At 45.9% G+C, this 18,397-nt stretch overlaps 1 protein-coding gene across 1 annotated transcript in view; it reads right to left on the bottom strand.

Annotated features, from left to right (window-relative positions):
• The window catches only part of ACBD6 (acyl-CoA binding domain containing 6), an 81,265-nt gene that overhangs the window by 44,707 nt on the left and 18,161 nt on the right, over positions 1-18,397 (bottom strand). Inside the window, exons 4-5 of the mRNA XM_032118088.1 lie at positions 10,859-10,941; positions 973-1,078 (exon numbers count right to left, since the gene is read on the bottom strand). Of these exons, the coding sequence (XP_031973979.1) occupies positions 973-1,078; positions 10,859-10,941 (189 nt within the window). The remainder of the gene's footprint in view (positions 1-972; positions 1,079-10,858; positions 10,942-18,397) is intronic.

Below are 18,397 nucleotides of genomic sequence, written 5' to 3'. Positions count from 1 at the left end.
TTGAATTTATGATGTGAAATTCCAGCTCTGATTGTGAACACCCTCCCTCCTCTCTTCTGAAAATTAATTCACATGAATTCCTGATTAATAATAAAAGGCCCTGCCATCAGCATTCAGAGCCCCAGCCGGGGCTGTCATGGCTCAGAGGGCAGAAATCTGCTTAGAGCTACAGCAGAACCCAACTGAATTTGTGGCGTCTCAGTCTATGAATGTCTAAGCACTTCATCTGTTCACCAAAACACAGCGTGCTGGAAGGAGCTGTGCTCAGGCTGGACCAGGGGCAGGGCTAGGTGGCAGAGTGCAAGCAGGGAAACCACGGTGACAAACCTGGTAAGGCCACAACTCCTGAAGGATGAACAGGAAACTGCCCCCACCAGCTGTTTACTGTTACCAAGAAAAGGATGAAGCCAATTCACAGTTTTAGACACAGTTTTTACTTGCCTGTATTACCTCCCTGTGGGGAAATGGCGTTTTGAGTTTGGTGAGCAGAGAAAGACTGGACATTGTCAGTGTTTTTGTGAAGCTGGAAAGCCAGTGTCACTCACTTGCCCTCCATCTGAGAAGGATGAAAAGCTGGCGGCATGTCAGAAATCCTCCTTCAACCTGAACAGACTTCATGGGCCAAAAGAGCTGCTTTCCTCACTTTCTACTTCTGTTTGACCACATTTAGTGTACAAAGCGAGGAAAGGGAGGTACCCAGAAGATCTTACCCTGCAAGTGGCAGATGGTATTGCTGAAAATAACATAGAAACTAAGTTTCTGATCTGACATGCTACAGCCCCACAGTCAGACACACACACTACCAGAAATCCAGGGGAAAGCTGTTTTCAAACAGATTACCCTGTCTCAATGACCAAGTGTTTGTCCAACTGCTGTAATAACAATCCTAACCCGGGAATTTTAAAAAGGAGTAGCACTGAATTAATACACAAAACAGATAAAAGATTGATAGTCCTTATCTCTTCTCCATACCTCCTCATCTGTGACGTTCACATCCACTTTTTTTGATTGAATGGCTTTGGTTACATAGTCAATGTTGTTCTCTCTGCAGTAATCAAAAATGTTCTTGTCCTCTTCCCTATTCAGGAAACAAAAGCAAAACAAGCACGATGTTACTGTGCAACACAAAGGCCACATGCACACTATATGCTCTAACTTTGTTACAGATATACAGTGCTGTCACTGGACTGAAACAGGTATCTAGTACTGCACATGCAGAATAATGTGCTTTCCCCCCACCCCCAGGTTAAGAAACAGAAGATCCTGCTTCCCAGAAAAACCAAGGTTGTTTTTAACAGTATTATGTCCAGACAAATGTCAGTTTATTCCCGTGAAATGACACAAGAAATGTATGAAGTTAGCCAGAAAAACCCACGTTCAAGTTCTGGTATAAATCACTGCAATCCCACAGAAGAGCAAAGGCTAAAGCCGCTCTTCTTGTAAGAGCCGCTCTGGGTCACACCAAAGCCCCTTCCAATGCCATCCATCCAGGACAGAGGCCACTAACGTGGCTTGGAGAAAACAGCAGGACCAACAGGACACCTGCAAGGCAGTCTGTCCCTGGCTGAACACACATTGGATCCTGGATATTACACCAGCACGTGCTCACTCAGGACAGCTTGCAGGCAGAAAGATCAAATGATGGCGTCACATGCGCTTGAGTCACACCTACAGCTTCTCTTACAGCAAAAAGCAATACTCTGGCTTCAGACACAGTAAAACTTCCATCCTTACCTGCCAAACAAACAGAACCTCTAATGAAGTTAAGATCTTTCACAGATTATTGTAAGAATAACATCTCTAGGCATAAATACAGTGATACCACTGTGTTGCTAGCAGGGAATAAAGAAAATAGGTCATAGGTTTCCCAGAAGTAAGCCAAAAGTCCACATAATCCTCTCTCTTTCTAGTTTCCAGATGAAAACCATGGTTCAAATGAGCCCATCAGCATTGCTATGGGACTTGGCAGCTTCACAGGAGTTAAACACAGAGTCGTTGCCTCACACAGACACCCCCAGTTTTCAATCACCTTAACTAGAGACCTTCTGGATGTTCAGCAGAACTCAGACTGACAGCCCCAGTTACTCAGAAAGGAGCTTGCTGGAGCTGGCCAGACCCACTAAGGAGGTCAGTGTGCTGTGGGCCTTCTGAGCAGGATAAACAGGGCAATTTGAGAACTGAACCCTGGTGCTAAAAGGCAACAATACTTCTGTTCATCTGCGTTGCTTTGAATTCGAAGGCTGAGGAATGCCAGGAAGGAAAAGTAAAATCTAGACAACACTTGCATTTCTGAGCAATGGGTTACAAACAAAAAGTGATGCTCTTTGAGCTGCAGTCCCCCAAAAATGAAATGCCAGCAAGGCCATGTCCTCTGCTCCCATCAGGGCAGGCAGAGCGCCATGACCCAACTTTGGCTTTGCCTTTTATTGTTCTTTATCTAGCTTACTGACTTACACTCTGATTCTTCAGACCTCAAGCATCTGTGTCTTGCCTTGGTGCCATAAAAGGGTGGGAAAAAGCATGAATACTTGCTCCAGTGGCAGATCACTGCTTTCTCCAAAGAAGTCACTTCCTCTGGCCTCCCTCTCACCTTGCTCCCTCAGCAGCACCGTTCCCCAGCACACCACTCCCACTCTTTGTACGCCAGCAGTCCCTGCAGAGACACCTGAGCTGCACCTTTCTAGTGAAGAGCTGGGAGCCACACAGGATTTCGCATCTGTGTTTAGGCCTAAGGACACTACAGGAGCCCCTCAGTTTCTTAACCAGTCTGTCATGAACTCATTCGTTGGAGGTCTCACCCGCTCGTTACACACAAGCTCCTGGGAATCAGATCACTGCATGCTTTAAATGCAATTACCTCGAATTCCAGGAAAAAAAGAATCTCACAGTGGGATTAGAAAAGGCAAAAGCTTATACTGCTCGAGATGGAGCTTGACAGACTCATGATGGAGGTCACAAGACATGCCTGCCCCTGCTAACAAGGGCTGATGTGATATGCTGGGAAGTCCCTCCAGTCCCACCTTGTTAGTCCAACCTCTCCAACACAACCCTGGCTGCCGACAGCAGCCTTTTGGGAGAAGCTGCTTTTCAGACAATGCAGCACAGGAACTCGGTTCCCCACAGCCAGCCACACCCCCCTCATTTACTACAGATCGCTCTTTTTTCCGTAACACCGAAGCAAACCCCAGTCCCTTCTCGCTGGAGAAGCCCACAACCATCCTCAGCTGCTCCCGGGTGATTTTCCATGTCACATCCAGGAGCTCAAGCTGTGCCCTTCCCTCCCTGGCAGCGATGCCACCTGGTCATTCCACATGCTGCAGAGCCCCAACAGACCTCACAGGGCAGCACCAGAGGTACCAGGAGGGACATGGCAGCCATAAAGCACCTGACTGTGCTCCACAGGGAGCATCTGCAGGGTCTGTGCCAGCAGGGAGGGCACAGCAACCCTGACCTACCACGACCAGCCCATCTTCCCACCACAGCCTCCAGACAGGACTTTTAAAGTCATTTCCCAAGGACATTACTGTCTGTAAGGGGAAAATGACCTGACACAGCTATTTGGACATGATTTAGTCTTCTGGAATAACCAACTCTGCAAATGCTCTATATATCCCCATTCCAAAAAACCACTTTTCTTTCAGAAGTCTCCACAGTGGAATTAATCCAGAATACCAATTTCCCCACCTGAAGATAAGGTTTCGGGAAATTTCATTCTTCTACTCTGCATTTATTTCTCAATCTTTACACCACTCCTCTGCTCCTGATGCCCTCCTTAAAAAAATTAAGCATATATTATATCCAACTTTCCTATAAATATTAACAAAGAGAAACAAGCCCTTTCCAGTCACAATGAGAACATTTTGCCTACAAATAAAATAGTCACAGGAAGCTGCACTCCAGACATTTAAAACAATCTGATCCAGCTAAAACCAGGAAGGGAAACCGAAGAAAGACCTCAGAGGAGTTAAATCCAGATTTTTGGAGGGACCAATACTAGGGAAGACATTCTTCTTTAACGGTGTGAATGGAATAAAGACAAATTACTGTTATTTGCTGACTCTGCATTGAAAACCACACAGGACAAATGAGAAATGGAGCTTGAAAACTAGGCAACTCGTTTTTTTCCCCTTCCTTTATTTTGCATGTGTGTATGTGTACATAATAATACCTCCACTGGAGTAGCTACAGGAAAAGAAAAAGGATGCAATGATTTTATCAGACCTGTTCCTAGCAGGAACTTGCACTCCTCATAAAAATGGTAAGAGCCAGCAGCAAGGCCCAGAAACTGGTAGAAAGAGGCAAAAACCAGACAGAAACACGTGAGAAATACAGAAGTGACAGTGCAAAGACATGCTCAGATAATGTCATGGTGGAGAGAACCCATAGCATTTCCATCAGTATTTTCTGGAAACACCTCAATTTACATAAAAAATACAGTATTCAGGACATCTTCAGATGGGAAACACCATGAAACTCAACCTAATGGAAATGTGCACCATAATGTAAAACCTGTAGCTAAAAGGAAGACTTGGATGCAATTTTCTTTCCATGTCAGATTATTGAGGCAAAAAGGAGTCTTCAAGTCAGCAAGCACTTGACTGTCAGTAAAGGCAGGTAGAGTTTTTACATCTATTTCCTGAGGACAGCCAGAAGGTTTCTCTTCTCCCTTGCTGATGGCCCCCAAAGCTATTTCCTTGTGCTCTCCCCCATCTCCAGTAAGAGATGGTAATTCTGATTAAAGGATGAGTTGAAGCATACCTGTTGCCTGCAAGTAACACATGGGCAGCTTTTTCCATCCTTGAATAAAAGGATTTGGAAGAACCTAAACCAAGACATCTCACCCCAAGCTTGGAAGGCTTTGCAAACCTTCTCCAAAAGCTGTCCAAAACACACGCGCTGAGCCAACAGGTTTTAAACAGCTCATGGAAGAGATCTGCTGCCAGTTGATAATTTCCTTCTTATCTGGAGTGCTGTAAAGCTCCTTGCTTTCTAAACAGCACCAAGGCTGCCACTGAAAAGGGCAAAGAAGAGATTTGAAATTCACATTATTTTACCCTTGCGCACAGAATACCCCCCCAGGTTTGTCCCGTCCCCATCCTCCCCCTCCGCAGGTTACCTCAGCGCAAAGCTCAGGGCAGAGGGCTGAGACCAGGTTCTACTTTGGGCATCGTCTCCCCTTTTCCTGGGGCTGGTCCAAGGCACGTCCCAGTGGGTTTGCTGTGGAGTGGCCCCGGGTGCCGCTAACAGGTGGCTTCGCCCATGAGCTTGGCACGGCGCTGCCGAGCGAGCGGCACCGCGGCGGAACGGGACGTGTGCGGGGAGCCGAGAGGCACTCGCAACACTCACTGTTTATGTCGAGGCCCCCGGCCCCCAAGGGACCCATTTTCACATAATCTATAATTATCTCTTCGCTTTAATCGCCTCGTCACTTCGGAGGCTCTCCTGGGCACAGGAAGAGGAAAAGCTCATTAACTGAACCTTTTCTCCTCTCTCCAGCCACCCATAGCTTTTAATTGCTTGGTGTTGTTATTATCTATCAGTGCAACTGGGATCATTTTCATAAGAAAGGGTGGTGGGAGGGAGGGAGGCAGGAGCGGCTCCCTGAGGTATGCTTCACAGACAAACCTTTGCTTTCTCAATTATTTATGCCAGCTGAGGTTTTACAAGCTGAATAAATCCATAACTCAAGTTTATTTTGAGCCGGCAGGCCGTCCCGAGGGAAGTGTTGCCCACTTGCCGGCACACTCGTGCGCTGTCCTCCGAGAGCCGCCGGGACAGAGCGGGACATGTGTCATCCAATTCCCCTCGCACCGCACGCGCCTCGCTGCACCCGCGGCAGCGCCGGAGAGGAGGCGGCCGGGAAGCGCCGAGTGGGAGCCGCCACCCAAGGATGTGCTCTCCCAAAGGGAAGGCAGGCCCGAGCCAAGCCGCCCCTTTGCACAACAAAGCAAAGCCCCAAGGGTCACTGCTCCGGGGACGGTAAAAAGGGGGGAAGCAATAAACTTGGCAATCATCTTGAAGTCAAAAGATTGGCCTGCTGAACATCACCATGAGAGCAGCCCTTTCTAAGCAACACTGACCTGAAAAGCCCCCAGCCCCAGCTGTCAGGGCCTGCAGGTGTTGTGCTTGAGAGGCACCACGGCTGAGCACACTGTGGGCTGCCTGGGCTCCACAGAAGCAGGAGAGCTCTTCCACAGGGACTGCACAGCCCAGCATCTACGCGAGTGACAGGCATCTGTGGCACAGCCTCCCACACGCACAACACAGGCATCTGTGGCACAGCCTCCCACATGCACACCAGCCCATAATTTCCAGCACGGATGCTGGCTCCCACATCTCTGCAGCCTTACACTCATTTCCAGTGCTGGTGTTCCCAAAAGTAGAGCTGGAAGGAGACAACAAAACCCCAACCGTGCTCTGGAGCACTGGGCTTGTCTCAAAAGCCGTCGCTGCTCTGAAGCAGCATCCTTGCAATGGATGCTGGAAGCAGCTCTTTAAAATTCAGCAGCCTTTGTGCCTGACCACATGCAGCGACCTCTGGTATTTTCTGCCAAAACAGTTCATTTGTCTCGCACAACAACTAATCAATTCCCAGGGCCATCCATCACGGGGGCTCGCGTGAGCCGGCCCGGCAGCGGGACCAGATGGCGGCTGTGTTAGTGGGATTAATACAATTCTGATGGATTGCACAGCATCAGGCAGGTCCCGCACACCGGGGGGCCCGCGCCGCACCCACATCCCAAATGCTGCCCCGCTCATGACTGGGGTTGCTCCCAAATGTCCTGGGGAAGGGTGGCTGTTTCTACCAGAACAGGGCTTCTCCAGCGTCCCTCTGGACGGCAGAAGTGTAAAACACAGCTCAGGAAGGCCTCTGTGCTGACTGGTGGATGTCATTCCCAAACTGGTATGCCAAGGCCCTGAGGAAGCAGCTCATGGCAGAGTGCAGGAGGGCTCCTCCAGCGGAAGTGGAAAGGGACATGGATATTTGGCAATGTTATTTCTCACTCTCCACCCGCCAAATCAATGTATTTGTTTCCTGAAAACACTTACAAATTGCCTACCCCTTGCCTTGGCTTTAAAAAATACTGAAGAATAAAGCTGAATTTCCGAGGCTACGGTATTTTTGGCATATATCTCAGATTGTGTCCTGAATGAGATTTATACTGGTAACACATGAGTCAACCTCAGATCACCGCTCATTTCCCAGGTTTGTGAAACTCTAATTATAGTGCTTTGATCATGAAAGAGCTCTACTACTACTTCTTTGTTCTGGTAATAAGACCAGAAAAGGGACATAAAGCTTTATGAAGCAGCAAAAAAACCCACCAAATCATCCCACCACTATACCCAGCTGAAATCACAGATAATTTCTAAATTCTTCCTTCCAAGGGAACCTCCGAGTCCCACCATCAGTCAGCAGCACGCAGGAGTTCTATGCAGTGCCCAACGGGAGATAAGTGATTTGCAGAGAAACCCAGAGGCAGAGCACTATGCTAATACATCCTGCAACTGCTCCCCATTACTCACTGGGGGTGCTCGAGCTCTTTATTGCCAGGCTTTATTAATGACTCCTAATTGATGACCGGTGCCCAGTACCCCAAAGTAAATAACTGCTATGCCTCATTAGCTCGAGAGACCTTCTCCTGATTTGAGGGCTGATCTACGAACACACAAATTGCACTGATTTAACCGAATCTCTTTCTAAATTGATTTAATTAGATCGGTATAACCTGTTTCTATGGATGCTCTTGAATTTATTTGGAATCAGTGCAATGTACTGTGAGCCAGACTGACCATTTTTCTATCTTGTTCTCAATTAGAAACATTTGAGATAATTAGTGATAAGGGAAAAAATCGGCCCTGGCACCATCTGAGTTCCTCCTGCTGCTGATCCATGCTAGGGCAGGGTATGGTAACTTCACTTTGTCCATCATTTCCAGATCTGCACCCTAAACCCCGAGCATTTCATTCCACAAAAGGAATGTAAGCATTATTTAGGCATAATTTTAGACACTCAGTTTGAAATCAATGACACTGCTGCTTTGTTGCTAACTACTGCTGATGGCAAACTAGGGGTATACTCTATTTAAAACAAAACCTCTCTTCTTCATACAACACAGCAACAGCTTGGAGGGCTTTAATCATTTGATAAACTGTTCAAAAGGTTCTGACAAGAATAAAACAAGTGAACCTGCTCAGGTGACCCTTCAAAACCCTGCACCTGCATTCTTGTCTATCTCCTGGTGCAAGGTGAGTTTGTGACGATGCTGGGCTCCAGATAAATTAGCAGCCTTTTCCTGCCTTTGGATCAGCAGAATCCTAAAGGGCACGTGGTGGGCTGTGTTTGGCAGAGTAATACCTGCTGAGAAATTGCTTTCAGCAATCTGTCAGGATGCAGGGCTGATGAGGACTCGAGTTTTAGTTTTTAGTACACAAAATAAGGGGCTTTTCTTACTTATTCTGGGCTTCTTTAGTGATCCTGTAACAAGAAAATACTTATCCTTTCAACAGGCCTGGGAAACAAACTAAAGTGGTTTGATTTCTATTCAAATTTTTGCAAGCTTGCTGTAAAGCTTCAGACGACCCACCATGGACAACTGAGGCAATAAAAGAGCCTGTGTCCAAGTTTCTTTTCTCAGATAGCAGGTTTTGAGGCAGCACACACGTACACACCGAACGGACAGCACAGGACTTACCCAGAACTACCAATGTGTTATCAACCTTGCCTCAAGCTAATCAGTTTTCTTTCCCCTTAAAACTTTTCAGGTTCTCCCTCTACAGAAAATGCCTTATTTTTTAATGATAACATTCTCTTTTATGAAGTATTACTCAATGCTAAGCTTACGTTTTTTTAAGTAACCACTCGCAGCCTCACAAAAGTCACCCTTCTCAGGTACGACTATGGAACCAATTCTTGCTCTAGACGAACTTGGACACCAAACCCAATGTTTAGAGCCACTCCTCTTTGGTTTGTCTGCTTGCAGGTTTGGTACCAGAGCAATTTTGCTGTTTAAGGCTATGCTTTTATTAGCGGAATTATCATACTGGAGATGTGCCTATACTTGCATGTTTATTCCTGTTCCAGGAAGAGAATGAACGGCAGACAAAAGAACCAGGAAATCTGAAGCTGTACAACTCTGTGTGGGTAGATGATGGTGACACTTGCTCGCTCCTGTCTTGCAAGAAAGACACTGATACCTGTGAGTCAAATGGTGCTAAGGGACTACGTGAGTTTCCACTCTGCCAGCAGAGTCAGGACACTTCATTCAACGACCTTCAGCAGAATCACCCTATTCCAGCTGTGCAGGAGACTGCACCTGCCCACAGCCTCATTTGTAAGGACAGCTGGGCTGTGCTAAACCAACAGCACCTATGTTCCTCAAGGTATGTTTGGAAGAAAAGTATTTGCAGCTGTACTCTTGGAAATAAAAACAAACACATGAAAAGATTTAGGCTGGTCAAGCCAACCAGAGCAAACTCTGTTTTTCTGTACATTATGCTGCATTTCAAACCCAAGAAAGGGCACAGGCAGTACTTGGGATAACCAAGACTCTGACAGCACTGTAGGGATATGCTCCACCCCCAAAAGGAGAGCTTGAGCAGGATTTAAACCACAAGGTCACACCGTGAGATCACGGATGTTGGCTGAGACCTGCACTGACGGAGCAGGGACAAAAAAGGAGCTGGTGGCCAGCAGAAGTGCCATTCCTCAAACAGTGTGTTAAACCAAGGTCACACCTGACCACCTCTGCTCAAGGTCCAGGGCAAGTCAAAGATGTGCTGGCTCTCCAGGCGAGGGAAGGAAGCTATTCCTGGCCAAGTACTCCACTGCATGCTAAAGTGGATTGCAATCCCGAGGGAAGTGCCTGCACTACTGCCAAGCACACAAGTGCCACCCTGGCTGCTCACAGCTGCTGCCTCCGCTCCTACCTGAGCTCCTTGCAAAGGGTTTGGAGCCACCTGGACAAGATTTCTTTTCCTTAGTTTGTGGCAACACGTCAAAGAAACACTGTGCTAGAGTTTTAACCCTTTAGCTAAGTGCTCAGCTGGAGACTGCATGTCCAGAAATCAGTGTTTAAATTTCCTGGATCTAAAAAGATGCAAGACATTCATTAAAAAATGGGATCATACACACATAAATGGGTGACTGCAACATGACAGCAAACACTGTCAAAAATTTAGTCTTCTCTGACTGCTCATTTTAACTAAAAATACAATGCAGTATTCTGAAAGTTCCTCCAGAAAATGATTTAGTTATTGGAGTTAATACTATACCCATGACTAGTTGTCTGGAACAGTAAAAGAATAAACCAAACAAAACCCATCCAGGTGTCCTTATTCAGTAGCTAATGTCACTTTCTACTTGCACCTTGACAGTTTTAAGTAGCAGCCACTCTAGTTCAGTAAATGCAGAGCTAGCTTTTCTTGCTGCAGAGCCTGGAAAGAAAATTAATTTGATATAAGGCACAAACTCTCCCTGAAGGCAAACATTGTCCAACACTAAAACCTTCACTGAACAGTCCCTAATGAATGTATTGGTAAAGAAATTACTGTTTGAAAAAGGCAGTGCCTGAATAGCTTCCTATTAAAAATATCCAATATTACCTTTTTTTAGCCATATAACTGAAAAATGGGAAGCCTTGCCCTTCCCCCACATCTCGCGCTAGGGAAAGGTTACTACCTGGCAATGATACAGGCAGATATTGATTTAAATGATTATGGACCTGAAAAGTTCTTTCCTGTCATTTATTATCCTGTTGTAGTTGCCACCACACTTGTGCAATATTAAAAAAAGAAGCTTAACAAAATGACATTAGAAAAACACTTTTTTAAACCGAATTCCAGCACAGATAATCACCTGATTGTTTCTTCTTGATATAATGAGCTGATGACTGGGCCTCCAAATACAGTTTTGCTTTCCTTTCCCCTCTTCTCTGTTGTCTGAAAGAAAAAGAAAAATTGGTCCAGCATCCTGACTCCCACTGTGTTCCCAACTCTCATTCCCAGCCCTGGCCTCTCAGGACCCAAAAGCTGAGCCTCTGTGAGGCAGCATAATATTCTGTTACTAGATTGCAAAGCTTGCCTTTATAAATCTATTTAATATAGATTTAAAATTAAATTTTATAATGGGCAGCATTTCCAAATGATTTACTCCCAGGAACTCTAGGATTCTGAGTGATTCCCACCATAATAGAAATGAACAATTAGAATAATGATTGATCGATGCGGAGCCCCAGGCCTACCTTTTCAAAAAGCCATCCTGCAGCTTGGGATCTTCAATTGCCTGTTTTTACACTGATGCCAGACCTTCAGCAGGGGTAAGTGCCTGCTGTCTGAAAGCCTGGCCCAATTAGGGGGTGCAGGGAACCAGAAACCCCAACTCTTCCACGGCATTAAGTATTCTGGTGTTCAGGTAAGCAGTCAAAATTAGTTTGCAATTTGCAGCAGCAATTCCTTGCAAAACCTGCCCATTAATTGCAGCTTGCCATTGCCAGTGGACAGGTCTGGGGCTTTCTGTGATGGCAGAGTGTCACACCCAGGGTGAAAAACATCAGGAGCAAAGTCCCAGCCTCTCTGTAGCTGCCATACATAGAATCACAGAATCCTGGAATTATTCGGGCTGGAAGGAACCTTAAAAATCATCTAGTTCCACTCCCCTGCCATGAGCAGAGACACTTTCTACTAGACAGGGTGCTCCAAGCCCTGTCCAACCCGGCCTGGAACACTCCCAGGGATGGGGCAGCCGGAGCTGCTCCAGGCAACCTGTGCTGGGCCCTGCCCACCCTCACAGGGGAGAATGTTCTTCTGATATCTAATCTAAGCCTGCTCTTTCAATCTGAAGCCCTTCTCCTTTGTCCTGTTACTCCAGCTCTTGTAAACAGTCTTGTCCCATCTTCCTTGTAGATTCCCTGCAGGTACTGGAAGGCCACAATCAGATCAGCCCGAAGCCTTCTTTTGTCCAGGCTGAACAATCCCAGTTGTCTCAGCCTTCCCGCTCAGGAAAGATGTTCCAACCCTCTGATCAACTTCGTTACACCAACAAGCATTGCTGTCCCATCAGGATTCTACCTAGCAAGATGTTGATTTTTTTCTTTTTTTAAATAAAACATACTTACATTCGTCTTTCTTCCTGCTCCTTAGGTTGCTTTCGTTTTAAATCCAAGTACTGGTTCCCTCTAATGCATTTACTCTCACATTCTGCCCAGTTTCAGCCAACCAGTTCCACCTTTCAGCTCTTCTGTACCAGCCCAAAGCCATAACATTAGGTTTGCAGATATCACAGACATACTTCTGTGTAAGAGCACATGGAAAGGAAATTGGCTTTGAAGACTATTCTGTGGCAAGTCGGCTCTCTCTAATTTAGAGTAGAAGGTGACATGAAGTTCTCCTTTCTTGAAGGCAAAGGGCTTAAGAGTCTTTACAGTGCAGTGCCCCTCTTAAAAAATTATTTAGCAGGGAACCTTACTGTCCATCAATTATTTTGTTTGCACTAATGAAATAAAATAAAATTAATTTGAGATCACCTGGAAGTGCACAGAAGAGTTATTCCTATACAGTGAAGCTATACTCACTACAAGTCTACCCTGTTTGATACTGAGGGATGATGGGCATTCAATCAGTGTCAGAAACGGCAAAAAAATCTTAATCTATATTTTTTTATCTCTTCCCACTCTAGTTTTTGGTTGTTGCTTTTTTTCCGAGTCTGAAAAAACATTTGAAAAAATACTTTTAATCTTTCTAGAGGCAGAAATTGTTAAAAAAGAAGGTTTCTAGGATTAAGTCCACCTTCTTTGCACAACAAATGCATTTCTACCAAAGATTAATCATGTTGATTGAGTACACATAAGGTCATCAGGAAACTTGGTGATAAAGGCTTTCCCAAAAACACTCAGGCAAAAACTTCTCTGGCTTTTAATCCATATACGAGTTACTTTGTCCAAGCAGCTTTTATCTCATCTCTTTCACGCAGAAATAGGTAATTCAATATTCAATTTATGAATGTTGAAGCAAGCTTATTCCATCACAGTCCTTGATATGTAGAAGTTTATGAAGAAGGTCCAGGAAAAGATTCAGCTGTTTTCTCAGTATTTAACGTGTGCCCCTACTCTGCAAAGCCATGAAAACAGAGATGTGGCTCCACCATTCGCGGCTTCCCATGGAGAACCTGTCCAGGCTACAAGGAATGCTCCTTCCCAAAAAGGTTAACTCTGCTGCAGCACAGATACAAACTGGTTCCTTTCCAGCTGCTCTTGACAGCCTGCCTGTCCATGAGCTCATCTGCCCACTTCCAAAATCCATGCTGCCCAGCCTGCCAGAACTTCCACGCAATATCCGAGCACAATGTACTGAACTCAGTGACACAAAAAGTGTGGCAGAAGCAGCAGCGCCTTCCAAACCACGTCACAGCTACTGTCAGCACTGACAGCAACCAGTGTTTTTACTTGTTGTTCATCCTGGCTGAAGGGATCAGTAACACACAGGTGCCCCTTTCCTTCTTAAATCTCTTGACATTTTTACAGCAGAAGAGGGCTTTTAGGGCTACCTATATGCAGATAATGACTCATGAGTTTAAAGTCACATTACCCCGCAAACCACAATGAAATTAAAAACTGACACTGCAAATTTCCTGTCTCCTCTGTTAGAAAGGCACTAATAATTAACTATGTGGCTCTCAATTAAGCCAGCTCCATCTCTTTCACTGCTGGCAGTGCTGTCCAGAAGCACTGCAGATGCACATGTAGCTAATGATAGTTAAGGAATAGCATGATCCAGGGCTTCCATAATTTGGAACCTGAATCCAAGGGAGATGACAGCAGTAGCACCCGCAGTTGGACCATGCAAGAGAGGTGCTGTAGGAAAGGCAAAATTGCGGTGGGCTCCATAAGCACAAGACATTTCTCTTAAAATACCAGTATAAAACTGTGGGAATAAAGAGGAATTTGTGACAGTACGTGAAGACACCTTGGAGGATTGCACTTGCGTGCCAAAGCACAGGCAGTGGCATGTAAGAAATAGGGGAAAAGACAAGAGAGAAGTGTAAGACATGCCTTAAACAGCAAAATTTCCCATGTTTTCCCTTTGCCCACTGATTCTTGGTGGCTGGTGTACAATTAAGGCTGATGTCGAAGTCACTGTTCCTGTGACAGTTAACTTTGGTGGGCGGATCTGGCTGACCAAAGCCAGCATCAATCACGGGCAAGTCTGGGCTTCAGTATGCAGCAAACGTACTCCTGAAGAGACATCTTCAACTCCCCTGACTCCAGAAGGGCTCAGGGACTGGCGCAGGGAACTCCACTAAGCCCAGAACCATCCCTCTCAAATGTCACCAGGAATGCCAGGAGAAAAGCCGCACTCCTCCCGGAACAGACAGTAGAGCATCCTCGTCTCTGCCTCGGTGTGCTGGATTTGTCAATAAAAGCCCAGCTCGATCCGAGGGACAATTGCATCCCGGCTGGCTGTCACTGGCAATGCTGCTCCAGGCAGCCTCAAAGCCTGACAACCACTTTTGGAACAAAATGGAAATACAGGGACTAATATTTGCTAACATCATTAATTCTTTTTTCCTTCCCCACTCCCCCTTCTTCCTTTATCCACCATGTCAAGATGTATACTTTTAAATTGTTGTCAGCCATAAAACAGACGTCGTGTCACAGTTCAGAGGTTAACATATAATGACAGACACATTAAAAACCCTGTCCAATGCCTCACTGAAAATTTCAGCTCCATCTTCTCTTCAACAAGACAGTGGCTCAAACTCACTTATAAGCTTTAACAACATTAAAGCCTAATCATGATTGAAAAATAAAGGAGAAAGAGAAGATGGTTTTATCATACTAAGCATTATGGAAATGCAAAACAATTAGAAACAAACATTTTCTTTGTGAGGGTTTTGTCATAAAACTCTCCCATAATCACAACATGATCCATTTCTCCTTTGGCATTTTTGGGGAGCAGGATGAAAATTATCATCTAAGAGGAGGAGCAGTAGCTTCCTAAAGGGGGTTGGTTTGGTGAATCACTCTCTTGCTATATCCCTGAAGACAGGACAGGGATGGTTTATTTTTCATTTCCACACCCAAGCTTTGTTCTGATCTACACAAAACAGGCTACAACAGATTTAACAAGATGGCAAATTCATGGGTCCTTCCAATGACCCACTTCAAGCTCAAGAGCCAGAAGTAGCTACAGAGATGCAAATGAACTCACTCTCAGTAATTAGCTGGGATGGAATGGGACACAGCTATTTACATGCAGGGCAAGGGACACCCAAGTCTGATGGAAGGAAGAGAAGTCCTACAGAAATACTACAAAACAGGAGGAACAGCACAAGTTTCAGAAAAACTTTTAAAAAAATGGAATACCATAACTTCGAGTTAACAGAAGAATGCGATCCCAGGCATGGGTTGAATGTAGGGCATCCCAGTTTTATCCAGAGCAATATGGGAACTCTGCCTGGCTGGTTTTGCATGCCTAGACACCCAGCAAATGCAACAACAGCTGGTGGCAAGGCACGTGGCTGCGTTGCACTGCACATCTATCATCCCCCCAATTCCCTCACATCTCACTCTGGCTTTTCTCCACGCCCAAAACCTTAAATAACTTCTCATAAATGCATATTAAGAGAAAGCCATCAGCAAAAAAAGGGCCATCTCATCAAAATACTTATCTTCAAAGTTACCCGGGCTAATGCCTTAAAATGGTCAAGACTGAGGTTTTTCATCATCATGCACCTTGGAAACAGAAAAGTGAGACAACTTAAATGAGAGCAATGCATCAGGATCTCACACCTGAGCCACCACACCACATGGAAGAAGTTTGCACTGCTGATTGTATTATTTTCCTCTTCCTCCGAGCCTGATGCAGCTCAAGTCAGAGTAGCAGCTGTATCCAGCTTCGTGGGATAGACAAGGAACATTCCTAACAAAATGACTCCAGTCAAAGCTTCTCAAGCGTTTCCGCAGCAGCAAACACACAGTGCAGGTTCCAGTCTGCATTTGTGCCGCACCATTCACCTTCCTCCAGCTCACCTGTTCCTCCAGTGCAGGTGTCAGCCTGGCACATTCCCCGGCTTTCCTGCACGGCCAGGCACAGAACCCAGCCCTGGGCACAGGGACAGCAAGGGGCACACACAGCAGCACACCAGTGGAACACCCTCCTTGGCAGGAACATGGCAGCCTTCAGCAGCCACCCAAATCTGTCATGGCCTTTCAAGGTGCTGCAGGGCTTTGAAGTGCAACCAAGGGTCCTGAGCCACCAGGCCTGGAGGAGCTGCAGTTGCTGGATGCTCACAGAAATCTGCTTGGCAGGGGTAGGAGAAACCCTGGCCCATGTCCCAGCTCCCCGAACCACACCTGGGAGGTGTAGCAACTCCAGTCTGTTGTTATGGCAGGACAGGTGATGTGCTGGAACCCTGGCAGGCTCACAGGAAGGTACCAGCAAATCCCTGACATGTGCTGATTGAATTGTAATTAAGCTGGTACAGTCTCAGGTGAGAAATTTTACAGAAGACACTTCAGGCACAAGAGCAGACCTGCTCTGCTGGCCACCATGTTCCCCTAATGCTCTGGATTAACATTTCTCTATTTGAGGAGTGAGGATTATTAGGGAGACAACAAGAAAATGTAAACTCTCCTAAAGTTTCCGACACTCACCCCCCTCCTCTCCCTGTGTGCCACGGCCTGGCCATCCCCCTGGGAGGGGAACTTGGGCAGACACTAATTGTATTTGACAGCAGCAATTACACACAAGGCTGGAGATTAGAAGCTCGTTAATTGTGTGTGCCATAATTGCTGTCGTCTTTTCCTTTGCTAGTTAAGGCCCGTGCCAGGAGAGCCAAGGGGAGGAGGGTGCTCTCCGCCCCAAACGCAGGTGGTCCAAAGACGAGAGCCCTCGGACAGGGAGGAGATGTCCCCTGTCCCCCCACGCCGCGGGAGGCTCTGACCCCGCAACAATGCGGGAGGGTCCTCCGGCAGTGCGGCTAATGAAGCGTGAAATGAGGACAAACAATGCTCTCTTCCAAAGGTATTTTCCACCTGTATCCTTCTGACTTTACAGCTCGGCTGAACTTCACACTACCTGCAGTGGGAGGGAAGGCAAATATTAACCCTTTGGAGGTGATGCTACTACAGGAAATACATCTTTACCCACTTATAAAATTAGGCATTGTTTTACACTGTTTAAATTCATCAAATCCTTCCTTCCCGACTAAGATACGAGCTCGGCATTTCTCAGCACTCTTTCCTGACCGCTGTAAGGCAGTAACACCCAAAGAAGATACAAATCCCTCCTGGCTGAGGGCAGCCTCCCCTTACACTGCTGCAAAGCCACCTTTCACAGAAGGCTGCCGTACCCTCCACACCAGCCCTATTAACGACTGCCATAAACAGACTATTTTAATATTCCTCTCCCAACGATCCTTCTTGGCTGCCAGCACATGACTCAGCACCCGGAGCCTTTTCAAGAGCCCACTGAAGCTCTGTACAATCCGAGCAAACTGCCCATGAGAAATGGCAGCACACTGCAGGATAACCCGGGGTTGAGGTGGGTGTTTTGTTTTGCACATTGAAGGGTCAGTTTAGTTAATATTCCAATAATGGCTATGCTAAAAAAAAAAAAAAAAAAAAATCTGGTTCTTTTAAGTCTCCTCACAGAATTTCCTTTTTAAAAACACAGTCTAAGACAGGGAAAACATTTTCCAGATTACAGTCAAAAAATAAAAACAAACATACTATAAGTAATGACATAGTTAAACAGTGCTGTGATCTAAAGCAAAGCCTTGCAGATGACTCATTTAACTATAATGACTTAATTAATAACTGCACCATAATCACAGTTGGAAATTAGTAGTAAAGACAGTCAGGGGAAGGGAAATAAATGTAAAATGCAAAACATAATTTTGAGCAAGTTTTATGCTTACTAGGAGCTGTGATTCCACAACTCACTGTACACATTCTAGCATATGCATGGAAGGAAATACTGTGCTCAATAAAAAACCCTAATGCAGTGGCTTCCCACAGTTTTTGGTTTGTGGAGCACCTTTTTAAAAGGAAAAGCAGGCATGGAGGTGGCAAACGTAAGACCACTGGCAGGCTCCTTTCCTCACACTCTTTTCATGGACTCTGCCAAAACTTGCAGAATCCCAGTGTCTGCAGACCAAAGGGTGAAGTGGGTGGCATTGTTTGGACCCTTCCAGTGTGATGGAAACCAGGCTTCCTGGTTAGTCCTGGAGCAATCAATCCCTTCAGTCACATCTCCTGTATGAAACTCCATCAGTGCCCAAGCAGAGGGAACCAAGCTACGGACACAAACACAGCCTGTACTGTTGTGGGGGTTTTGTCAACCGAATACAAGATATTTATTTAGATTTACACAGACATTCGTAGGAGGAAGAAATATA

Source organism: Corvus moneduloides, chromosome 9 (genome assembly GCF_009650955.1).
Source record: "Corvus moneduloides isolate bCorMon1 chromosome 9, bCorMon1.pri, whole genome shotgun sequence".
Classification (NCBI taxonomy): Eukaryota; Metazoa; Chordata; class Aves; order Passeriformes; family Corvidae; genus Corvus; species Corvus moneduloides.
This window is presented reverse-complemented; position numbering and strand designations above follow the sequence as displayed.